The sequence below is a fragment of the Perognathus longimembris genome, chromosome 20 (genome assembly GCF_023159225.1).
Source record: "Perognathus longimembris pacificus isolate PPM17 chromosome 20, ASM2315922v1, whole genome shotgun sequence".
In the NCBI taxonomy this organism is placed as follows: domain Eukaryota; kingdom Metazoa; phylum Chordata; class Mammalia; order Rodentia; family Heteromyidae; genus Perognathus; species Perognathus longimembris.
In genome coordinates, this window is record NC_063180.1 from 16848804 (window position 1) to 16872496 (window position 23693).

At 52.3% G+C, this 23693-nt stretch overlaps 3 protein-coding genes across 7 annotated transcripts; 1 reads left to right on the plus strand and 2 right to left on the minus strand.

Annotated features, from left to right (window-relative positions):
- Positions 1–1408: 1408 nt before the first annotated feature.
- On the plus strand, positions 1409–6785 carry Capns1 (calpain small subunit 1). 2 transcript variants are annotated; one of them, XM_048368723.1, is made up of 11 exons: positions 1412–1472; positions 1530–1635; positions 2975–3008; positions 3308–3397; positions 3536–3593; positions 3698–3762; positions 5229–5297; positions 5389–5467; positions 5572–5688; positions 6080–6138; positions 6279–6785. In XM_048368723.1, the coding sequence occupies exons 1-11, from the start codon at positions 1427–1429 to the stop codon at positions 6303–6305; spliced, it is 750 nt and encodes a 249-aa protein (XP_048224680.1). In that variant the 5' UTR covers positions 1412–1426; the 3' UTR covers positions 6306–6785. The 2 variants fall into 2 exon arrangements, with proteins under 2 accessions (XP_048224678.1, XP_048224680.1); XM_048368721.1 differs by having other exon boundaries at positions 1409–1635.
- Positions 6786–7464: 679 nt separating this feature from the next.
- LOC125338930 (cytochrome c oxidase subunit 7A1, mitochondrial) lies at positions 7465–9586 on the minus strand. Its single transcript, XM_048329965.1, has 4 exons — positions 9512–9586; positions 8821–8907; positions 8385–8469; positions 7465–8026 (listed from the first exon to the last, which is right to left on the minus strand). Exons 1-4 carry the CDS (start codon positions 9584–9586, stop codon positions 7971–7973), a joined length of 303 nt encoding a protein of 100 aa, XP_048185922.1. The 3' UTR covers positions 7465–7970.
- A 1914-nt stretch (positions 9587–11500) lies between these two features.
- On the minus strand, positions 11501–23583 carry Znf565 (zinc finger protein 565). 4 transcript variants are annotated; one of them, XM_048368717.1, is made up of 6 exons: positions 23418–23583; positions 20081–20151; positions 17981–18107; positions 16456–16551; positions 13905–14936; positions 11501–12170 (listed from the first exon to the last, which is right to left on the minus strand). In XM_048368717.1, coding segments are annotated over exons 2-6 (1269 nt in total). In that variant the 5' UTR covers positions 20093–20151; positions 23418–23583; the 3' UTR covers positions 11501–12168. The 4 variants fall into 4 exon arrangements, with proteins under 4 accessions (XP_048224674.1, XP_048224672.1, XP_048224673.1 ...); XM_048368715.1 differs by lacking the exon at positions 11501–12170 and adding an exon at positions 13553–13608 and having other exon boundaries at positions 13645–14936; XM_048368716.1 differs by lacking the exons at positions 11501–12170; positions 17981–18107 and adding an exon at positions 13553–13608 and having other exon boundaries at positions 13645–14936; positions 23418–23582.
- Between the last annotated feature and the right edge of the window lie 110 nt (positions 23584–23693).

Sequence of the window (23693 nt, forward strand, 5' to 3'; positions counted from 1 at the left end):
AGCTGGGGGGGCCAGGGGAGAGGATGTGGGTAGAACGGGGGGGGGGGGGGGGGCGCCCGGAGGCCTTCCTAAGCTGCCATCCGGCCTCCTGCAGGGGACACACACACACACACACACACACACTCACCCCAGCTTGGAGAACTAATGGAAATGGGCACCCTGGGTGGGCGGGTGGTCGCAGCCACCAGGTGAGAATTTGCACCGAGGCTCCAGAAGAGTCTCCACAGCTCTAGTTTCCCAAGCCTGACCGTGGGCGGCGTGGCGGCAAAAACGAAGCTGGAATGAAGCCGAGCGGGATTCGAACCACCGAACCTGGGAAGGAGTCACAGCCACAGCTCCACCCCCCCACCCCCACCCCGGGCCGCGACGCACACGCGCGGGCCCGGAGCCGGCGCTAGGACCGCTCGGAGACCGAGGCCGGGTGTGACCCCGCCGCCGCCGCCGCCGCGGGGCCTGAGTCACCGCCCCGCCCTCGCGAGCCGGACCCGCGGGAGGCCCGAGCCGCGGACCCACGGACGGTGAGTGCGGCGCTGACCGCCCCCCCCCCCCGGCCCGAGCCCCCAACTCCCTTGCACCCCGCAACCTGAGGCTCGGCAGACCCAGATGCAGCGGGCCCTAGGCCTGAGGGGGATGGGGTGCTGAGGCTGGGTCTCAGATCCGAACCCCCAGGCCCCGCCCCGGGCACCCCCTCCTCCCTCCCCTCGGCCTCACCCGAAATCAGATCCAACCCCCGGCCCGATCTGAAACGTACGCAGAGATTTGGGGGTCCATTAGCTGGCCCCTCCTGGGCCCCGGAACCGCGATCCTGGGGCGGCACCCCGTCCTTCCAGCGGGGGACCCCGCTACCCCGAGCTGCGCGTCCGCGTGCCAGGCATTCCCCGAGCCCCGCCCCGGGGAAAAACTGCCCCGCACCCCTCCCGGCGCCGGGCCGCCGGGCCTGGGCGCTGGCCCCGGGCCTCCGGTGCCCGCGGCCGGGTCTCCGCCTCAGAGCCACTTCCGGCTCTTTCTGTGAGTAGCGGGGTGGAGCGGCCGCCCGCGGGCCTCCCACCGCGAGCCGCAGGCCGCAGCCTCCCGAGCAGCCCGCGTGCCCCGCGTGCGCACGGCCGCCCGGCTCTCCGAGTTCAGTCGGGGGTGATGGTGGTGGCGTCTGGGTTTTAGATCTGAGCTCCCAGACCCGCCAGGTACACCTGAACCCGAAGCTCTGGGGTCCCCCTCTGTGCCACCCGCCCTAGAACTGTTCCCCCCCTTCCATCCCGGTGGGCGTCAAACCGGATCCTCCCCACCCCACCCCACCCACCGAGGACCACCGACCGCAGGCCCCGCCCCCAGCCCCGGGACGTGGTCCGGTGTGCGGGAGGGCGGCTCCGGCGCCCGGCCGCGGCGCTCACGCCCTGTTTCTCCCCCTTAGGCGTCTGGAGTCGCGGCCATGTTCCTGGTTAACTCGTTCCTGAAGGGCGGCGGCGGCGGCGGCGGCGGGGGCCTGGGCGGGGGCCTGGGGAATGTGTTGGGGGGTCTGATCAGCGGGGCAGGGGGCGGCGGCGGCGGCGGAGGAGGAGGAGGAGGAATGGGCCTGGGCGGCGGCGGCGGAGGCGGCACAGCCATGCGCATCCTGGGCGGAGTCATTAGCGCCATCAGGTGAGAGGGGGCGTGGTCAATGGGCGTGGCCTCCCTGTGGGCGTGGCCTCGAGGGCGTGGTCCAATAAGAATAAAGTGGGATTCACATAGGGACTGACTGGGGCTCCGTAAGACTGGCTTTAAGGAGAAAGCCCCCCCCCCCCCAAGAGCCTCATGTGCTGGGCGCCAGTCATCCTAGCTACTTCGGGAGGCTGAGATCTGAGGATCTTGGTTCGAAGCTAGCCTGGGCAGAAATGGCCTTGAAACTCTTATCTCCACTTAATCACTTAACAAAAGCGGGTTGTGGCTCTAGTGGTAGAGCAGTAACTTTGAACAAAACAATCTCAGGGATAGCACCCAAGCCCTGAGTTCAAGCCCCAGTACCAGCATTTAAAAAATTTTAAAAAGCCAATGTCAGTTCAAGGGGACTGGTATGACAAGGGCGGTGCCTGCCTCTGTGGGTCCATAAATAGAATGTAGACCCTGAGGGGATTCATGTAGGGTTTTATGAGTGGGGGGGTAAAGGACTTAAACAGGACTGGTTGTGTCCTTCATTAGCTAACCTTTGTGTGTGTGCATAACTGTTAGAAGCTTGGATTCTCAAACCTGGTCCTGGGGCTTGAACTCAGGGCCTGGGGCTCTTTCCCTTAGCTTTTTCCCCTCAGGGCTGGTACTCTACCTCACCTCTTTTGTTAAAAGAGCCAAGCCAAGGAATCTGGGTGACCTTCAGGACTTAGCATAGGTGATTAATCAGAAGATGGACTCAGGAGAGGCCAGAGCCTAATGGGATAGGGGAGATGGCCCAGAAAACGCTGAGTTTGGGTAACAACTTGTGTTTGTGTGTATGTGTGTGTGTGTGTGTGTGTGTGTCTGTCTGTCTTTAATGAAGAAAATATGCCCGGCAGGTTGTTCATTGGCACCTAATTAGCCTTGGTCACCAAGCAGCGATCCCCCAAATGGGTGGGGCTTAATAGAGTTGAAGTACGATGTAGGAAAGACAGACATTCAGAAAGGAAGACATTCCTGGGCAGCTGGGACCTAAGGGAGATACGCCCCAAGGAAGGGGGGCAGAGCCTTTAAGAAGCGAGTCCTTGAAGGGGCGAGGCCTGTTATATCTGGGGTTTGGGGCTGTTGTTTGGGACCAAGATGATGGGATCTGCCATTGGATGATGGGATTGGAATCTACAGCTAGATGACGGGAGAGGAAGGCCGGCTGGTGTGTGGACGGGGACCCTTGAAGGGTGGAGGTCTAGAATCTGAGGGGTTGGAGCTGGCCATTCTGCGGCTGCCCGTTGGAGGGGGCGCCCCGCCCCCCCCCCGCCCCCCCCCCCCGCGCTAACCCCTCCTGGTCTCTTCTCAGCGAGGCAGCTGCGCAGTACAATCCGGAGCCCCCGGTAAGCCGCCCTCCTCCCTGTCCCTGGGCTTGTGTCAGTCCCCATCCCTATACCTAGAGACAAGCAGCCTCGACAGGAATTCCCTTCTCAGGGAATTTCTTGGCTACCCAGACTTTTCCTCTGCCCCAGGTCTCGGCCTCGCCGACCAGGTGCCAGGCTCCCTGTCCGTTCATCCCTACCCTCCATTACTGGGATCATGGGCTGCCCCTCCCACACTGCTTTCCCACCTGGGTGCTTGGGGGAGGGAGAGCCAGGGTGGCGTTGCCCATCCCTCCTCTGAGATTCCCCTCCCTCCACAGCCCCCACGCACCCATTACTCCAACATTGAGGCCAACGAGAGTGAGGAGGTCCGCCAGTTCCGGAGACTCTTTGCCCAGCTGGCTGGAGATGTAAGTAGCCCCAAGCCTCTGGTCTTGTCCTGATTTCTCCCCTAATTTGACTTCCCCCACACACAAAGTTCCCATTGTGCATGACATAGCCAGACCCCTTCCGGTCTCCCCTGACCCGCCTCTAACTTGGGCCCGCAGGACATGGAGGTCAGCGCCACAGAACTCATGAACATTCTCAACAAGGTGGTGACCAGACGTGAGTAACCAGGGTCAGGGCATGGGGAACGTTTTAGAAACATTGGAGCTGGAGTGGCTGTGAGTTCTAAACTTTGACCTTCAAACTGTCCCCTTCCCCTCAAGATCCTGATCTGAAAACTGATGGCTTTGGTCTTGACACGTGTCGCAGCATGGTGGCTGTGATGGATGTATCCTTTGGAATGATGGGATGAGTGTTGGGGCTCCAGGTGAAGAGGGAACTCTCAGCATATGTTTAGTACAGCCAAGGTGGTGTTTTCCTACTCAAAAACATGGACACCCATGGGAGACCCGCCTGGAGGCTTGTGGCTCACACCTGTAATCCTAGCTAGTCAGGGGGCTGAGATCTACAGAATTGAGGTTCGAAGACGGCCCAGGGAAGAAAAAGTTTGCTAGACTCTATCTCGAAAATAACCAGCAGTGTGTGAAAGAATGTATTCAGAAACTCACATGTATATTTGCACATGGTCCAGCCAGCCCATCTTGGATATGTGTACACATATACATGTTATTTGATCACACATGAATTACATAGGGTAAAATCCCAGTGGTGCCCCTCTAGTGAGATCGTTGACTCCGTGGCTCACTTTCCCTATCTCTGACACTAACTGAACTGAAGCTATATGCAAAAGGTTTAACATTGTGTAATAGATACTGTGTAGTCTGCACACATTAACTATTATTGTGATTTTTTTTTTTTGTCATGGGGCTTGAACTCATGGCCTGGGCCCTGTCCCTGAGCTCTTTTGCTCAAGGCTAGTGTACTACCACATTGAGCCACTGTGCCACGTCTGGGTTTCTGGTGATGAATTGGAGATAAGAGTCTCATGGACTTTCCTGCCCAGGCTGGCTTTGAACCTTGATCCTCAGATCTCAGCCACCTCAGTAGCTGGGATGACAGGTGTGAGCCACAGGCACCCAGCTCCTTGAGCTTTTTCACTCAAGGTTAGCACTCTGTCAATTGAACCACAGCTACACTTCCAGCCTGTTGATGGTTAATTGGAGATAAGAGTTTCAGACTTTTCTGGCTTTTAACCAGGACTTTCAGATCTCACCTCCTGACTTGCTAGGGTTATAGGTGTGAGCAACCAGCACCAGGAAGATTTTCCAGTGTTGAATCTGTCTCCTTCTCTCTCCAGCCTTTAAACTGAGGATTTAGTAAGAAAACTGAGATTTGCTACCTTGGCTCACTTCAAACCTTGATCCTTCAGATCTTAGCTTCCTGAGTAGCTGTGGTTTCTTGTCTCTCTCTCTCTTTCCTCTCTTTACTTTTATTTACTTTTATTTATTTTACCAGTCCTGGGGCTTGAACTCTGGCCCCAGTGCTCTCCTTGAGCTTTTTGCTCAAAGCTAGCACTTGAGTCACAACACCAGTTCTGGCTTTTCTGAGTAGTTTATTGGAGATAAGAGTCTCAGAAAGTTTCCTGCCTTAGTTGGCTTTGAGCCATGACCCTCAGATCTCAGCCTTTTGAGTAGCTAGGATTACAGGCATGAGCCACTGGTTCTTGGTTCTCTCTCTTTCTCCTTTGGTGGTACTGGGGTCTGGACTAGGTCTTCCCACTTACCAGGCAGATGCTCTACCACTTGAGCCACACCCTTAGCCCTGTCCCGTTCATTGTTCTTAACCTCCTGCCAGAGTGATACCACAGGCAAGCTGGGCTTTGAAGAATTCAAGTACCTATGGAACAACATCAAGAAGTGGCAGGTGTGTGACAGCCTCAGGATCCCCCCCACCTCCAGCCATGGGGATTATTTTAGACCTTGATGCTCAGATGGACTGCCCTCTGTCTCTACAGGTCATATACAAACAGTTTGATGTGGACCGGTCAGGGACCATCAGCAGCCGGGAACTCCCAGGGGCCTTTGAGGCAGCAGGTGGATCTATCAGGGGTGGCACCGATGGGAGGTGGTGAGAACTGGAAAGGGGCGTGGCTCCGAGGTGGGCGGGGCCCACATCTAAGGGCGTCAACCTTTCCCAGGCTTCCACCTCAATGAGCATCTCTACAGCATGATTATCCGGCGCTACTCGGATGAGAATGGGAGCATGGATTTTGACAACTTCATCAGCTGCTTGGTCAGACTGGATGCCATGTTCCGTGAGTGACGCCTCGGTTCTCTCCTCGGCCTGGGATTTGTTCAGCCTCCATTGACCAGAAGCTTTGGTGACTGTGAGGTGGACAGTGCTAGGGGCACAGTGGCGGCCAGATGAATCGGCCTCACAGAGCTCGGGATGCAGAAGTGTTTGTCCACTGGCAGCCATGGGGACCGAGGGGACACTCTGAGTAGGACTAGATTGGGCAGCCCAGGAGGTCAGGGAGGGCTCCCTGGGAGAGGGCAGATGTGAGCTGGAACCTGAAAGGATGAGGAGGAGAGCCTGGAGAGATGGCAGGGAAGGGTATCCAAGGCGGCAGGCCCAGCCAGTAGGAAGCCTGAGAAGGGAAACAGGCCAGCCACACCCTTCCCCCAAAACTTGCCTTTCATCTCCAGGTGCCTTCAAATCTCTTGACAAAGATGGCAGTGGACAAATTCGAGTGAACATCCAGGAGGTACGAAGCCCCAGCCTGGGGTGTGGGTGCTCAGCTCAGAGTTCTGGCCCCCTCCACCCTATCTTCCCAACAGCCCCTGGGTGAGGTCCTCAGTGCCCTGGGGTGCCCTGCTCCTCACTTGTATACCTTTCTCTCTCCAGTGGCTGCAGCTGACTATGTATTCCTGAGTGGGATTCCCCCCTGTTCAGCCCCTCACCTCTTTGCTGTGGCACCGTCTTGGGCCTGGGTGTCACCCCGGGCTGATCTGTCTTCAGCCGTGGTGTCATGGTCACATCCTGATACCCACAGGCCTTTCCTTGTGCAGCTGTTGGCACCCAGCTGCCCCAACACCAGCCAGGACCCATTATGTCCCAGCTTGCCATACCCTGAGTTATCCTGGCCCCAAGACACCCTCTGTGCACATGTCACTGCACCCCCACCCTCTCCATTACCTCTCATACCTGTGCCAAGCCCAACGCTTCCGTGTCCCCAGGGCCCTGTCTCAGTTCTGCGATGATCACTCCAGTCCTGGCACACCCTGGCTTAGTTACCACCCAGGCAGCCAAACAGACTCCAACTTGCTGCAGGCTCACACACCCCAGTGCCTTTGCCTGTACTCTGCTCTCAGCCTGCCAGGCCCAGGAAATAAACGCTGTCCAGTTGCTGCTTCTTGTGGGATTTGCCTCCTATTCTGAGAGTTGAAGGGAGGCGCAAGCTCCCAGGAAAAGGGAGCTGAGGTTCTGGGGAATTAGATGGGGTAGGAATGTTGTTGCTGTCTCCTCTCCTCAGAGCTGCATTGGCTTTTCTCCATTTCTCTTCATCTTTTTTTCCCCCCTTATGCCAGGTTTCAGTTGAGCAGGTTCCAGTTCAGCTGCAGCCTGGTTTTGTTTAGTTTGGTTTTAGTTTTGGCAGTACAGGGTTATGAACTCAGGGCCTCATATTTCCTAGACACTCTACCATTTGACACTCTACCACATTTCCAGCCTTTTTTGCTCTAGTTATAAATTATATATAATTTATTTGATCAGTGATAAGGCTTGAACTCAGGGCCTGGGCACTGTCCCTGAGCTTTTTTCCTGCTCAAGGCTAGTGCATCACTTCCTGTTTTCTGGTGGTTAATTGGAGATAAGTCTCATGGACTTTACTGCCTGGGCTGGCTTCTAACTGCAATTCTCAAGTCTCCTGAGTAGTTAGGATGACAGGCTTGAGCCACCAGTGCCCAGCTTCTAATTATATTTTTCTAGCATTTAATACCTGGAACATGATCCACACACTTCACTGTAGCTAGGCTGATAGCTATCGCCATTGCCCAGTCCAGCTTGTGTGTTGAGATGGGATCTCACTTTTTGCCCCAACTAATCTTGAAACTGAATCCTCCTGATCTCTACCTCCTGAGTAGCTGGATTACAGCCATTATGCCCAGGTCATAGTCTGGTTCTTGCTGAGATCCCACACAGGCCCCTGGAGGTTCAGAGTACTGCTGCTTCCATAGTCTGGGCTTACAGGAGGTCTCTACGCCACCTGGTAGCTCTTTCAGCTTGTTGGTGTTGGCATCTCTCTCAGCTTGTCTGAGCCTATGCCACTCTTGTGTCATGATGCTCTGGCATCCCCCCACCCCCAAAGGGAGGATATAAAGGTCCTGCCCCAGGCTCCAGGCCCAGCAGAGAGCATAGCCATCCTCACTGAGAACTAGTTAAGAGGCAGCAACATTCAAGGGCTAGGGCAATGGGCCCATCCCAGACCAGATATCCCAAGCTGGTGAGAAACGCATGTCACAGCTGGGCAGAGTTACCAAGAAACCAACATGTTTATTAATATTTCTCAAGTTTCCAGACCCTCCAAGCGTCTTGGCGTCACTTCTTCTGGGAGAAGGCAGCCCAGGCAAGGAAATATAGGCTGTAGGCAGTGCCTAGGAAGGGGAAGTGCAGAGTACAGAGTGAAATCCCACTTCTACCTCTCACCTCCACCTATGGCTTGTCAGCCTCTCTTCAGGCTGGTTCCCAGCATTGTCTCCCAAGTTGGATTACTGGTGTTTGAGTCAGGGTCTAGTTAGGAGGTTTATTCTCAATTCCTGCCTAAGTTCCAGACCCACCTGTAAGCCAGCCCAGCTTCTCCCCTGGGTGCGAGCCCTAGGTCCTAGGGAACTTTGTCTTTAAATGCCAGTCTCCAACCCAGGCAACTCAGGGCTCCACCCAATGACACCAGCCAGGACCCTAGGGCCAGTGGCCCCACATCCATCCCCCATGCAGCCCTGGCCCAGAACTCACCCCCCATTGTCAGCGCCATAGTTAGGTTATATAGGATGTTGTCCGTTGCCCCGCCCTTCAAGTGCACCGGAAGGCCATTGTCCTCCTAGATGTCAGCGTGTGGGGTGAGAAGCCGTTGTTGGCCAGGAATTGACTCAAAGACCCCACTCCACTTGCAGCCCAGGCTACTGCCTTCCCTCGCCCCGCCCACATCATAGCCCCGCCCACAGGTACCGCCCCCTCCGCTGCCCAGCCCCACATTCACCTGCTGAGGCCACACCCACTAGCGCCGCCCCCTCCGCTGTCCAGGCCCACCCGCCAAGGTCACGCCCACCTCGTAGCCACGCCCACGGACACCATCACCCAAGCAATCCCATCCGCTATGGCTCCGCCCTCCACATAAGCCACGCCCCCCTGCGCTATCAGCTTCACCGCGGCCTCGCTGGCCGCAAGCCACCTGGAAAAGCTTCTGTTTCTCCGGCACTCGGTTCTCTAAGCGGCTTCTCCGCGCCGTTGAGAAGGAGCGGACCAGCGCCTGTGAGACCTGCGGGGTAGGAAGCAGCTGTCCCCACGTGTCTTTCTAGGCCAGGACATGGGACCCGCCCCTCCCGGGCAAGTGGCGGGGGAGGGCGGGGGAGGGCAGGCCGGGCTTTGAGGTTGGAGAGCTGTCTGGAGGGTCCTGGTGGGCGAGGACCCACAAGGGAGACTGCTGCTCCTGGGTCCTAAGTCCCGGGGTAACTTAGGGGAGTCCGCGCCTTGAGGAAGTCAGGACTGGATTTCAGGTCTCTGGGAAGGCGCAGGGCAGCGTAAGGAGCCCGGGTCAGGCTGCAGGGGTGTGACGGAGTCCTGGGTGAAGGGAGGAGGCTTCAACTCCCAGCTCTGGGATCACTGGGGGCTCAGAAACTTGGGGCACAGGGAAGGGTTCCGGCCTCCGGGGAAAGGAAGCCCCAGGCCCTCAAGGAGGGGCCTGGTTCCACAGCCTGAGATGTCAGGGTGAGGCTCTGGGTGGTGGGGACCTCAGGGGGCTTGTGGTGGGCTCACCCGCAGCGCCCTCATTCTGTGTCGCCTGAATGGTCTCCCACTGTGGACCCGATGCCCAGGCCACGCCCACCTCACGTGGCTTGGCAGTTGGGGGCACCCGAGCTCACTTCGGTTGGGCCAGGGGTGGGTGGGGGCGGGGAGCCCAGCAAATCGAATTTCTCCAATGGGTGCGGGTAGCGCATGCGCTCCCACCAGGTTTCTCATGAGATGCCATGGGTTCAGGAAGCACAGGCTGAGTTCTGTAGCCTGGAGCAAGTAAGTGGCGCTGAAGAGTCAGGAGGCAGATGGTAAATAGGTTTAAAGAGCCTTGTTTTAACTACAGAGTGAGTGGTTGCAACCTTAAATTTTTCTATGTATGTGCCGGTACTAGGACTTAAGAGTTTTTTTTTTTTTTTTTTTTTCTTTGCCAGCCCTGGGCCTTGGACTTGGGGCCTGAGCACTGTCCTTGGTTTCCTTATGTTCAAGGCTAGCACTCTGCCACTTGAGCCGCAGCGCCACTTCTGGCCATTTTCTGTATATGTGGTGCTGGGGAATTGAACCGAGGGCTTCATGTATACGAGGCAAGCGCTCTTGCCACTAGGCCATATCCCCAGCCCCTGGTACTAGGACTTGAATTCAGGACAATCTCACTTAGCTTTTTGCTCAAGGCTAGAGCTCTACCACTTGAATCACGCCTCCCCTCTGCCTTTTTTTTTTTTGGCCAGTCCTGGGGCTTGGACTCAGGGCCTGAGCACTGTCCCTGGCTTCTTTTTGCTCAAGGCTAGCACTCTGCCACTTGAGCCACAGCACCACTTCTGGCCGTTTTCTGTATATGTGGTGTTGGGGAATTGAACCCAGGGCCTCATGTATATGAGGCAAGCACTCTTGCCACTAGGCCATATCCCCAGCCCCCCCTTTTTTTTGCTGATTCATGAACTTTCCTCCTGAGCTGACTTTAAGCCTCAGATCTCAGCCTCCTGTGTAGCTGAGATTTCACCAGCCCAGTTTAGAACCTATATTTTTTTCCCCCTCAAGGCTACTAATCGGCCACTTGAGTCACAGCTCCACTTCCCTTATTTTGGTGGTTAGTTGGAGATAAGAGCCTCACAGACTTTCCTTCCCCAGGCTGTCTTTGAACCTCGACCCTCACATCTCAGCCTTCTCAGTAGCTAGGATTATAGTCTTGAGCCACTGGTGCCCAGTTTAGAACCTAGTTTTTGTATCACTTTGCTGCCACCATGTGGTAAGAAACAAAACTCTACCCCTTCCACCTGAACCTTCCCATACCCAGTCATTTTCTGTGATGTTTTCAATTTTTTTTTGCCAGTAAATTTTCTTTTTTGAGATATTTGAACTCATAATCCTAGGCCTCTCCAGTGATGGGACTATAAAGAATGTGTCACCTTGCCAGGCTCCTGACAGATCTTTGTCTTTTTTGTCAGTATTCAGTATTGGGATTTGAACTCAAGGCCTCTCTACTCACCTGCGATGCTCTACTACAGAGCCACACTCAGTTCTTTTTTTGTTGTTGTTTTTGGCCAGTCCTGGGGCTTGAACTCAGGGTCTGAGCACTGTCCCTGGCTTCTTGCTCAAGGCTAGCACTCTACCACTTGACAAAGCACCTCTTCTGGCTTTTTCTATATATGTGGTGCTGAGGAATTGAACCCAGGGCTTCATGTATACTATGCAAGCACTCTACCCCTAGGCCATATTCTCAGCCCCTAGGTAGGCCTTTTTTTTTTTGCCAGTCCTGGGGCTTGGACTCAGGGCCTGAGCACTGTCCCTGGCTTCTTTTTTGCTCAAGGCTAGCACTCTGCCACTTGAGCCACAGCGCCACTTCTGGCCATTTTCTGTATATGTGGTGCTGGGGAATCGAACCCAGGGCCTCATGTATATGAGGCAGGCACTCTTGCCACTAGGCCATATCCCCAGCCCCCTAGGTAGGCCTTTTATATCTAGACTTTGATCCTCCTACTTACTTCCCTGTAGCTGGGCTGACATGCTCTACCATGCCCAGCTCAGTTTGTGTGTTGAGATGGGATCTCACTTTTTGCCCCAGCTAACCTTGAAACTGGATCTCATGTTCAGGTTATAGCCTGGTTCTTGCCGAGATTCCACACAGGTCCCTGGAGGTTCAGGGTGCTGGTGCTTCTGCCATCAGGACTTACAGGAGGTCTCTATGCTCCACCGGTCCTGGTCCCCCCCCCCCCAACACCACACCCAGAGAAACCACATCTGGGTAGAGTTCCAAAGAAACCAGCACTTTTTATTAGTGTTTGTCAAGATCCCAGGGCTTTCAGTTTTCTTAGTCTCATTTCTTGTGGGGGCAGGCAGCCCAGGTGAGGAAGTACAGGCTGTAGGCAGTGCCTAAGAAGGAAGGGGAAGTGGGGGACACACAATGAGACCCTAATCCCAGCTTTGAACTTCATCTATGTTTGTAAACTGGACTCCTGATGGGGAACCCCTGTTGCTAATCAGGCCAGAGTAGAATAGCTTTCTCCTCGGCTCCTAGCTGAGTCCCAGACCCCACGGAGCCCGGTTCCTCCCAGGAACATGAGTCCAAGGCCTCTAGGGAGCCCTAGCCTTAGCTCCAGTCCCCATCCCCCCAATCCAGTCAGCTCAGCCAAAGCAATAGGCAGTAGGGTCCCCCCAGTCCCCATCCCAAGCAACTCAGGCCAAGGGTGAGGAGTCTCCATACTTACCCCCCATGGTCAGGGCCATAGTCGCCAAATACAGGATGGTGTCCTTTCTTCCGCCCTTCAAGTAAACCGGGAGGTCATTGTTCTCCTAGGAGGGAAAGGGGCTCAAAGAACAGGCCCTCACGTCCTGACCACCACCTGGGTCCCCCAACATACAGCCACACCCCAACCCGTGCCACCAAGCCACACCCACCATCCACCCAGGCCCCCACCGCAGCCACCTGGAAACGCTTCTGATTCTCAGGCACCCGGTTCTCAACGCGGCCCCGCGCAGTGGAGCAGAAGGAGCGGATCAGCGCCCGGGAGACCTGCGGGGCGGGAGGTGGCTGGGCAGGAAGCAGCTATCCTCGCATGGGTCCGGCCGGGGCCGCCTTCCCAGGCTGGGACGAGGGCCAGCCACCGACAAGGGGCACCCAGAGGCCGGGCTCTGAGGCCCGGCGTGGCTAGGCGCCAGGTGGATGGGGACCCAGAAGGGGGCCTCCTGGTCCGGGAGCCCCAGTCTTGCGGTGACTCTGGGCGGCGGGAGGAAGGGTTTCAGATCCCTGGGCCCAGGAGGAAGGGAGGAGGTTCGATCTCGGGCTGTGGGACACACCCAGGGTGTTCTCCAAAGTCTCAGAAACTTGGAGTACACAGGAAGGGCTCTGGGCGGCGCAGCACTGAAGGGGTTGATATTTGGGGTGTGTGGGGGGGAGCTGTCTTAGGGCAGGGCTTCTGGGTTGGGGGGTCGGAGCCTCACCTGCAGGGCTCTCATTCTGGTCGTCAGCGATGCGAGTCACCACCAAGCGCCACCCCTCCCGCCAGCCAGACTCGACAGTTGGGGCGCCTTGATGGCAGCTGGGCTGGGTGGGCGCGCGGCCCAGGCGCTGCTGCCCGGCCCTGCGCAGGCGCGGAGGCCACGGGCCGCCTGAGCCTCACCCCCCAGGCCCAGGGGCAGCAAGGGGAGCCGAGCCTCACCTCTCAGAGGCAGCAAGGGGAGCCGGAACCTGAAATACAGCCGGGGGCAGGTGCATCTTCTCCCCTAATCTCTTCTTGACTGGGACCTGGACGCCAATGAAGACTGAGGGAAACCAGAGCTCGTGCTCCTTGTTCTAGCTACTCAGTGGGTGGATTATACCTTTGAACCTTAGCTTCCCTAAGGTGAAGGTCAAAGTCTGGATTATTTTTGCATTTAGTTTTCATTTTATCAAGGAATAATTCCAAGACAAACAAAAGCAAAGGGAAAGGTAAAGCAAATCCCCTTCTTTGACACATCACCTACTCCAACAATAATCACCATTATAGTGCTATCATTGACCATTTTCATTTATTCTACCTCCACTCAACAAACATCCATTTATTAACTGGTGTTGAGGCTTGAACTCAGGGCATCTAGGTCTAGCTTGGCTTTTGTGTGCCAGTACTAGGGCTTGAACTGTGGGCACTGTCCCTTAGCTTGTTTTGCTCAAAGCTGGTGCTCTATCACTTGAGCCAAGCTCCACTTCTGGTTTTCTGGTGGTTCAGTGGAGATAAGAGGAGTCTCACAGACTGGTCTGGGCTTGAACAGACATCTTCAGCTCACAGTCTCCTGAGTTACTAGAAGCTTTCTAAGCAGTATGAATTTTATAGTGGTCAATGAGCTGGGAGCCCAGAATGAAGGCCTGCCCACACTCTCTACATTCATAAGGTTTGATACCTGGGTGAATTCTCTGATGTTCAGTAAGTTGAGAACTACGAATAAAGGCCATGCCACATTCCCGGCATTCATAGGGTGTCTCACAGTTATGCGTTTGCTGATGGTGAGTCAGTTGGGAAACACGAATAAAAGCTTTCCCACATTCCTTACATTTGTAGGGTTTGTCACCGGTGTGAATTCGTTGATGCTGAATTAGGTATGAGCTGCGACTAAAGGCCTTCCCACAGTCCTTGCATTTGAAGGGCCGGTCACCGGTGTGAACTCGCTGATGTCGAGCGCGCTGGGCCAGCTGTCGGAAAGCCTTCCCACACTCCTGACACTCATAGGGCTTCTCCCCAGAATGGATCCTCTGATGGCGAGTGACTTCGGAGCTGTGAAAAAAGCTCTTCCCACACTCCTTACATTTGTAAGGCTTCTCCCCGGTGTGGATTCGCTGGTGTACACTGAGCTGCGAGTGCTGTCGAAAGGCCTTCCCACATTCTTTACACTGGTAGGGGCGTGCACCTGTGTGGATTCTCTGATGGACAGTCAGCTGGGAGCCCTGGATGAAAGCCTTCCCACAGTCTTTACACACATAAGGCTTCTCCCCTGTGTGTGTTCTCTGATGCAGCACCAGTTGGGAGTGCTGCCGAAAGTTCTTCCCACATTCTTTGCATCCATAGGGTTTGACACCAGTATGAAGTCTCCGGTGGAGATTAAGCTCTGAGCTCCGGCTGAAGGCCTTGCCACACTCTGTACAGCCATATGGCCTCTCGCCTGTGTGGATCCTCTGATGCTGAACAAGGTGTGAGGTCCGACTGAAGGTCTTCCCACACTGTGGACACTCAAAGGGCTTTACACCAGTGTGAGTTTTCTGGTGCTGAGTAAGGTGTGAGCCCCGGCTAAATGCTTTCCCACATTCTGTGCATTTGATCATTTTCTTGCCGGTCTCACTGGGCTGATGTAGGGTAATGGCAAGGGGATACCTGAAAGCAGGCACATTTCCATTCATGGGTTCCACTTGCTTGGAGTAGCACTGCTCGCCCGCTTGCTGCGCCTCCAATGGGCCTTTGCATTCCCAACCTCCTCTGGAACTGCAGCCTCGGAGAACATGGTAGTTAAGGCTGCCCACTGCTTCCCAATCCAGCGACCCCATTTCCAACAGACCTTTGGCTGGAAATGTCTCACACCTGCGCTCCAAGGCTGAAAAATAAGAGAAGAAAATGCGAGCTATTCTCTTCAATGAGATGTAAAAAAAAAAAAAAAAAAAAAAAAAAAAATCCAGTGCCGATAACGCTGATGGCTCTGGCCTGTAATCCTAGCGACTCAGGAGGCTGAGATCTGAGGAGAGAGGTTTGAGGCCAGCTTGACAGGCAAGTCTATGATACAGTTATCATCAATGAACCAGTGAAAAGCAGTAAGTGGATCTGTGGCTCAAGTGATAGTGTCAGCCTTGAGGGAAAAAGCCAAGGAACAGTACCCAGATCCTGAGTTCAAGCCTCAGTAATGGAATTAAAAATTTTTTTTTTACTCAATACCGAGCAACTTCCAGAAAGGCACAAAACCACATATAAGACCTCATATGGTGCCGGAGAAACAGTATGAAACACCTGGTTAATAGTATAGATGTTCAAACATCACCCCAGACTGAACAAAAGCGTACAAAACCAGCACTTTGTTGTTTGTGTACAATCTATCTGTCTATTTTTCTATTTTTTGTTTTTTTTTAATTAGTCCTGCGACTTGAACTCAGGGCCTAGGCACTGTCCTTGAGCACGAAAGCTCAAGGCTAGAAGGCTAGTGCTCTACCACTTCAGTCACAGCTCCACTTCTGGCTTTTTAGTGATCCACTGAAGAGTCTTGAGTACTTTCCTGTTCATGCTGGCTTCAAACCTTGATCCTCAGGTCTCAGTGCCTGAGTAGTTAGAATTACAGATGTAAGCCACCAGCGCCCAGCTCCCTATTTCCTTTTTCTTTTTCTTTTCTTTTTTTTTTTTTTTTTTGAGACAAAGGTCTTAGTATGTAGCCCAGGCTGGCCTCAATCTTAACAATTCTTTAGTCTTAGCCATTGGGATGAGGGAAAAGGAGAAGGGAATAGAGGAAAATATGATTGAAGCACATTGTATGTATGCATGAAAATGGCATAATTTCAAAAAACAAAATATAATGTGGGGGAAAAAATACCTGCAGGAAGGAGATGGAGAGTACAGGTAAAAAGCCACTGGGGAAGAAAAGGACACAGTATCTTTCAGATGGAAAGGAGGGTGTGAGAACTAGGTCCTGGTTACTCACCCTGTCATCCCAGCTACTCATGAGGCTGAGATCTGAGGATCACAGTTCCAAGCCAGCCCAGGAAGAAAAGTTCCTGTGGAAGTCTTATCTCTAATTAACCACCAGAAAACCAGAAATGGAGCTGTCGCTCTAAGTGGTAAAGTGCTAGCCTTGAGCAAAAGAGCTCAGGGACAGCACCAAGGCCAGGAGTTCAAGCCCCTCCACAACCAATAATAACCAAAGAAGGACAGGCAGGAACTAAACAGAGGGCAAGGCTCCCTTGTGAGTTGATATTGACAAGGTGTTTATTGTTCGTATCTTCACTTCTTGGTCTTTATCTCACAGAAGGGCATTGGGGAGCTTCCTGGCAATAATTCAAGCAACAGTGATCAGCTGACTCTCACTGAGCTATAAGCCACATGACCTGCTGAACCAATCAGCTCTCACTCACCTGGGCACCACAGCCTTGCTGTATCATCTGCAATCATCCAGGGCTCTTTCCCTTGTTCCAACAAGGAGATGACATCAGGCTTGGAAATAGAAAGACCTGTTGATGGGAAATGGAGGAGGGCCTAATTAAACTTCAAAAATTCAAACCCAGTTCCCTGGTCAGCAAGGAATCTAGGCGATGACAAGAGAGGTGTGAAGGCTGTCCAATAGATGGGAATTGAATGATTCATTTCCAATTCCACAAAGCCCTAACCAATGTTCTTGGGACCAAAAATTCAATCAGAAACTTGTGCCCTACAGACAGACAAACAGGCAGTCCTGGTTACTCACCCCTGTCACCCTGGCTACTTGGGAGGCTGAGATTTGAGGATCGTGGTTCAAAGCCATCTGGGGCCAGAAAGTCCCTGAGACTCTTCAATGAACCACTAGAAAACTGGAAGTGATGCTGTGGCTCAAGTGGTAGAATGCTAGCTTTGAGTCAACGAGATCAGGGACAGGGCCCAGGCCCAGAGTGTAAGCCCCACAACCAAACAAACAAAAGATGAACAGAAATTCCATAGGGCTATTTTCAATTATTGGCAGTAACTAACTAAGGTGACTGCGTTCCATTTAACCCTCTCTTTCCCCTTCAAGTCCTTCATATTGGCTCTGTTCTGTGTCAGACTATAATCCAGAAATTCTGTCCATGAGGCAATGTGTTATCCTTGACCTCCAGTTTGTCACTGGGTTTGGCTAATGAAAGCAAAAGCCAGATGCTGGTGGCTCACACCTGTAATGAGGATCACAGTTCTAAGCCAGCACAGACAGGAAGATGTGTGAGACTTTTTTTTTTTCTTTTTTGGTCAGTCATGGGGCTTGAAGTATGGGCCTGAGCGCTGTCCCTGAGCTCTTCAGCTCAAGGTTGAGCCACAATGCCACTTCTAGTTTTCTCGTGGTTAATTGGAGATAAGAATCTCATGGACTTTCCTGCCCATGCTGGCTTTGAACTATGGTCCTCAGATCTCAGCCTCCTGAGTAGCCAGGGTTACAGGAGTGAGCCACTGGTGCCTGGCACGTCTCTAAGACTTTTATCTCCAATTAACTACTAAAACAGCTGGAAGTGGAGCTGTGGTTCAAGTGGTAGAGTGCTAGCCTTGAGCAAAAAAGGTCAAGGAATGGGTGGCAGGCCCTGAGTTCAAGCCCCAGGACTGGCATAGATGCAAAAAAAGCACCAACAGGTCAGTGGATAGTAGGAAGATGAGTGCTAGGCTGTTACCTCCCTCTTCCCATCCTTCCCTTCCTCCCTCTGACTTGGGAATTCTGGAAGTAGCTATAGTTGCTGCTAGGCCATTCTCTGTGGTTGCAGTTTGCAGCATCTCTTTGTCCCTTGGGAATTCTGGAAGTAGCTATAGTTGCGGCTAGGCCATTCTCTGTGGCTGCAGTTTGCAGCATCTCTTTGTCCCTTTGGGCCAGAGGTGGCAACAGCTGGCTCTCGCTGGCCTTGGGTGCTCACTGCCTGTCTGTCCTGTGTGATACAGGAGCCTTACCTACAGAGACCAAGTGACTGAAGGTCTCCAGAGTCACATGCTTGTACAGGCTCCTCTGGGCTGGTTCCAGGTACTGCCATTCTTCCTCAGAGAACACTATGACCACATCCCTGAAGGTCACCAGTCCCTGAAACAATAAGCCCACCCACTACAAAGAAATTCAAAGACTTTTCCCACTTTTTCAAAATATACAGTCAAAAAAAATAGTAGGATGATGCCCACAAATCATCATTCTGTTTTGCAATTATTGTATCTACAAAGTACTATTATTTATTTACATATATACACATACATATATACATACGTGTGTGTAGCCTTACACATACTACACAAGCTGTCTACTACTGAGCTATACTCCCTTGTCTTTTATCTTTTCTGACTTATGTATTTTGAGACAATGTCATATAGATTTTAAAAAAATCAGATCATCATACTTAACAGTAATTCTCTCTCTCTCTCTTTTTTTGTTAGTCTTGGAGCTTGAACTTGGGGCCTAGGCAACTGTCCTTGAGCTCTTTTGTTCAAGGGTAGTGCTCTACCACTTTGAACCATAGTGCCAGTTCCAGTTTGCTGGTGGTTAACTGGAGATAAGAGTCTCACAGGATGACTCTGAGTTACAGTCCTCAGATCTCAGCTTCCTGAGTAGCTAGGATTACAGGTGTGAGCTACCAGCACCTGGCTAGTAATTTTCTTTTTTTTTTTTTTTTTTTTGGCCAGTCCTGGGCCTTGGACTCAGGGCCTGAGCACTGTCCCTGGCTTCTTCCCGCTCAAGGCTAGCACTCCGCCACTTGAGCCACAGCGCCGCTTCTGGCCGTTTTCTGTATATGTGGTGCTGGGGAATCGAACCTAGGGCCTCGTGTATCCGAGGCAGGCACTCTTGCCACTAGGCTATATCCCCAGCCCCCGCTAGTAATTTTCTTAACAGATTAAATTCAAATAGTCCCAATATCTCAAAAGTGATTATTATTGTGTGGGTATGCCAGTACTGGGGCTAGAACTCAGGGCTATGCATTCTCCTGCTCATAGCTGGGCTCTACCTCTTGAGTCACACCTCTAGGTTTTTTTTTGCTGGATAACTGGAGTTAAGGGTGCCTTGGAATTGTTCGTCTGGGTTGGCTTTGAACCATAATCCTCAGATCACAGTCTCCTGAGATCGCTACGATTATAGAAAAATCACACAGGGATTACAGGTACAGTTCATGACACCATGCCCAGGCAGAACTGTATACTTAAATGGGTGAATTTTGGTATGTGAATTATGTATATCAAAATCTGTTTGGCAGCGCACTTGTCTAGCATGTACATATAAGGTTCTGGATTCTGTCCCCAGCATTGGGGGTGGGGTGGGGTGGTGGTGGTGAGAAGCAAAAACCAGAAACAATTAAAAATGAAGAAGCAGCCAGGCTAGTAAGATATGCCTGTGATTCTAGCAGTTGGGAAGCTAAGGCAGTCATATGTAGTAAAACTATATGCACATAAAAGGACTGACAAGCATGATACTCAAATGTTTTTTGCTTGTTTTTTGTTTCTGTGTGCCAGTCCTGGGGCTTGAACTTAGGCTTGAGTGATGCCCTTGAGCTTTTTTTACTCATAGCTGGTGCTCTACCACTTCCACCACATCTCCAGTTCTGGCTGTTTGATGGTTCATTGGAGATAAGAGTCTCACAGAGTTTTCTGCCTACGCTGGCTTTGAACTGGGACCTTAAGATCTCATCACCTAAGTAGATAAGAGGGAAACCACCAGCCCTCTGCAGAAAATGCTTCATATTTTAAGATGGGGAAACAATGAAGAAAGGAAATTACCCAGGGCAACAGAAATGCTCCAACTATCTCATCCTTGGCCCCATTTGTGGTTATGATAAAGGGAGTGCTCCTGGTTCCCTCAAGTGTTCACCACACCAGTGACACTAAGCACAAGCACGCCCCACACAGCGAGCAATGCTGGAGAAGTGTGCCCGCAGGAGGCAGGGCAGCAACACTTGTTCCCTGGGGAGGAGAGACTGCATGGGTTGCAGAGATGTTTTAAGATAGCAAACTCAGATGTTCTGTGACCTGGAGGGAAAGCTGATCATCCCAAGGGTAGTAGAAAGTATAACTTACCGGCAGGGCCATGGGTTCCAGAACTATCTAGCCTGCTAAGTCCAGACTCTTCTCTTTACAAGTGCAGAGTCCTGGAGGAGCAAAGTAGGGAGGAAAAGGAGTACATTTCTGAGAAGCTGACCATGTCTCAGCACTTACGGATCAATGTACTTAGAACAACTGGATTCCACTTTCCCTGCCCTACTTCCTTTGTCTTTCTCGTGTCCCACTGCACAAACAAGATTATGAACAAGAGTTCCAGCCTGTATTCCTAGTTCCTCAGGAGGTGGGAAAGCCAAATCGGAGAGACACATCTCCAAACAACCAGCAACACTCTAGAAGTCAAGATGTGGCCTGTTGTAAGGTAAAATCCAGTAAATCCAGTCAGTGAGATACAGAGAAGCCACCTTTTTTTTAGACATCAATTTGGGAGTCTTTATTAGAAGGCTAGCATCTACAGATGGACTCCAGTTGCAAAGATCTGCAGCCCCAAACAAGAGCTTACACAAAATTTTAAAGACAAAAACCACATGCTTGGGGCCCAGACACTCAAGCCCAACAAAAGCAGGCCTTCCATGGACATACTCAGGTACAAGTTCAGCTACCAGCAAAACTTTTCCATCTAGGGAAGAGATGCTTCAACCTTCCATAAGGCAGTATATTTAGGGGCTTCTCAGATTCTGGTGATATAAGCCATTTAAGGAGGTAATCAGGGCAGAATCAAAGCATTCTCTATGCAAAACTTTCCTAAGGCTAGGACATCTGTATTTCTCAGAAACTGAGTTTTCCTAGCTCACCTTGAGGTAGGCATCTGCATTCAATGAATGGCCTCTCACACCTCTAGGCTTTTCAGCCCTGGGTAGAGAACTCCCTCCACCCAGCAAGAGGCACCAGGATGGCTGTGAGGTTACTTAGACTCAGCCTCCTCATTTCAGGCTCAAGTGGTAGAGTGCCATCCTTCATTGAAAAAGCTAAGGGAGAGAGACCCTGAGTTCAAGCCCCAGTAACCCCTTCCCCCCAATTAAAAAGTTCCAAAAGGGCTGGGGATATAGCCTAGTGGCAAGAGTGCCCGCCTCGGATACACGAGGCCCTAGGTTCGATTCCCCAGCACCACATATACAGAAAACGGCCAGAAGCGGCGCTGTGGCTCAAGTGGCAGAGTGCTAGCCTTGAGCGGGAAGAAGCCAGGGACAGTGCTCAGGCCCTGAGTCCAAGGCCCAGGACTGGCCAAAAAAAAAAAAAAAAAAAAAAAAAAAGTTCCAAAAGCAAAGAAATGCATCCTTTGAAGTAAGAGTTGTAGAAAAAGAATCAAGCTTGATGCACTCTGAACTTGGCTTTTGGATGTTGTAATTGCAATTCTTCCCTTCTGAATACCTTGCTTGGAAAGGGTTAAGAGCTTATAATCATGATGGCCAGGCACCAGGAACTCCTGACCTCTCCATCCAAGTCATAGTACCAAATGACCTCTGTCCACTTAACATCCAGTAGGCAGAAACTGTCCAATTTCCTAAGAATAATCAAAAGTCCTGTTTTTTGGGGGGGCATTGAGACCTATTGGCTAGCCTATTACTATGGCCAGACTTAGTTGCAATAAAAGCTAAGGCCTTTGGGCTTTATGGAGTCTTTGAGTAAAAGAGTATCTAGAGAGCATAAAAGACATCTCAAGGGGGTATCCTGGCTGGGGAGAGACTGAGGGGATGCTATTGGAGGGAATCTGGTGAGGAGGTTGACAGGGCAGAATCGGTGAGGCTGGGAGTCAGTGAGTTTGTAGAGTGAGTTAGGGTGGGAGGGGAGGGATCCAGTGCAGGTACAGCAGATTGGAGGTGGGGGAGTTGAAAGAGACAGAGGGCCCCTAGGTAGGATTCACTGGGGGGGAGGGTTCCAAAGAGACAGGCCCCACAGGTAGGAGGCAGTCACCAGAGGCAGACAGGAAACAGTGTAGCAAATGCAAGGCCAGCTGTATGGGGTGCCTTCTTTCAGCAATTTGGGTTCCAGGGGTAGGGGCAGGAGGCGGGTGGACCCTTGGAAAGAAAAGCCTGACCCTCTTCCTATATAGGGGAGGGATGGGGAAAGGGGTGTAGCCACAGCGGATGTGCCAGTGACTTCAGAGGATGGGGAAGTGACCTCAGAGCCTAAAGGACCTGGGGGGCATGGGGAGGGCATGTCAGTTGCCTGGGTTACAAGTGCTGGTCAGGGACTTCTAGGGTGCACCAGGAGAGAATCAAGGGAAGGGGCTATTTCTTCCAGGCGGACCTAACAATCTGTCTGCCCTATTGCACATAGAAAGGTCAGAACAAGCTGCAATTTTAGGGGCCATCCTAAGTTCACTACTGTCCAGGGACAGAAATGTTCTAACTTCACAGGTCCTGCAGAGGTCAGAACAATGGAGTCACAGGTACACTCACACCACCACTCCTGACACTGCATAATGTGTCACATCACACCAACAGAACCACACACGCACTCAGGAGAGTGCCTGAGGATACAGCACCACAAACACAACCGTACAGGTACACACAGGCTCTCCACACCAATGTTCCCAAATGCCCTGCACTGTCCCAATTACACAGTAGGGCCACACAGAACCACCTCATTAGGCCACAATTGAGAAGCATTCATAACAAAGAGTGAAATAAGGATACTGGGTCTAAATATCATCTTTTAGTTTTGATGGATGGTGGGGGAGCTTTTCACCAGGTCTAAGAGATATAATAGGCCATTCTTTGAATTGCAGATGCATCACGTGGTTTAGCCCCAGGAGAGCTTTACTCCAGAAAATATGCAGCGTGGTATTTGGCCCTAGCAAAGATTTGTCCCAGAGAACAATGGGCCCACATTGTTTCTCCAGGCAGTTTGCTTTGTTTTGTAGAACATTTAGTGGAGCTTGGCTCCCCACCCCAATCACGTGGTTTTTGCCTTTAAGCTTGGCTCTAGCTACAAGTCTTTGGAACTGGAGTCCCTAGCTTTCTAGTAAAGACTCCCAGTTGGGAGTCTCTCAAAATGTGGCTCCTCAGTACTGAATCTCCGTATAACAGAAACAATCACACACTGGCAAAGTACGCACAACCGTCATCCCAGAAACAAGGCGACCAGGCACACACACACACACACAACAGGGACACACGCAGTACCCCGCCCACAGTCCTAAGGATATGGCACAATACCCAACATTATGCGTGGTTACACAGATAGAACCGTACACATCTTGGAAACCAGTGATTTACAAACTCACTGGTACCCACAAACCGCCACGAAGACACAACCGAAAAGACACTCAAGATGGTGTAGTCATTCGGCACTAGAGGCTCAGAACACAACCTGTCCAGCCCTTGGACCCCTCCACCGCCCACACCTTTACCGTGCTCTCTTCGCGGTGCGGATCTCAGTGAAGGTGAGGTTCTCACCTCGACGCCAAAACATGACGTCACGCCGCGGTTGACTCTGGGAAACGTAGTTCAGCGCCGCACCAGCCACGAGCAAGATGGCGCGTCCTTAAGTCTGGGCTCCGTTCGGAGTCATCACAGGATAATCACTTTAGACATTCCCATTCATGTTACTTAATCCAAAAGAAGGACATTTACCTCAGCAATTCCAAATTCACTGGAGGAGACGACCACGTTTAGGGGGCGGGGCG

What these genes read in the sequence shown, in the direction of transcription:
- Capns1 (XM_048368721.1), top strand. Translation starts at nt 1,427, where the DNA reads ATGTTCCTGGTTAACTCGTTCCTGAAGGGCGGCGGCGGCGGCGGCGGC. An exon ending in GCATGGTGGCTGTGATGGAT is followed by an intron (nt 3,763 to 5,228) that starts GTATCCTTTGGA and finishes ACCTCCTGCCAG; the next exon opens with AGTGATACCACAGGCAAGCT. An exon ending in ACAACATCAAGAAGTGGCAG is followed by an intron (nt 5,298 to 5,388) that starts GTGTGTGACAGC and finishes CTGTCTCTACAG; the next exon opens with GTCATATACAAACAGTTTGA.
- LOC125338930 (XM_048329965.1), bottom strand. Translation starts at nt 9,586, where the DNA reads ATGCGCTACCCGCACCCATTGGAGAAATTCGATTTGCTGGGCTCCCCG. An exon ending in AGAAACAGAAGCTTTTCCAG is followed by an intron (nt 8,470 to 8,820) that starts GTGGCTTGCGGC and finishes GCTGACATCTAG; the next exon opens with GAGGACAATGGCCTTCCGGT. An exon ending in TATGGCGCTGACAATGGGGG is followed by an intron (nt 8,027 to 8,384) that starts GTGAGTTCTGGG and finishes TCCCCTTCCTAG; the next exon opens with GCACTGCCTACAGCCTATAT.
- Znf565 (XM_048368715.1), bottom strand. An exon ending in CAGTCACTTGGTCTCTGTAG is followed by an intron (nt 16,552 to 17,980) that starts GTAAGGCTCCTG and finishes TCCCATCAACAG; the next exon opens with GTCTTTCTATTTCCAAGCCT. An exon ending in AGCAAGGCTGTGGTGCCCAG is followed by an intron (nt 14,937 to 16,455) that starts GTGAGTGAGAGC and finishes CTTATTTTTCAG; the next exon opens with CCTTGGAGCGCAGGTGTGAG.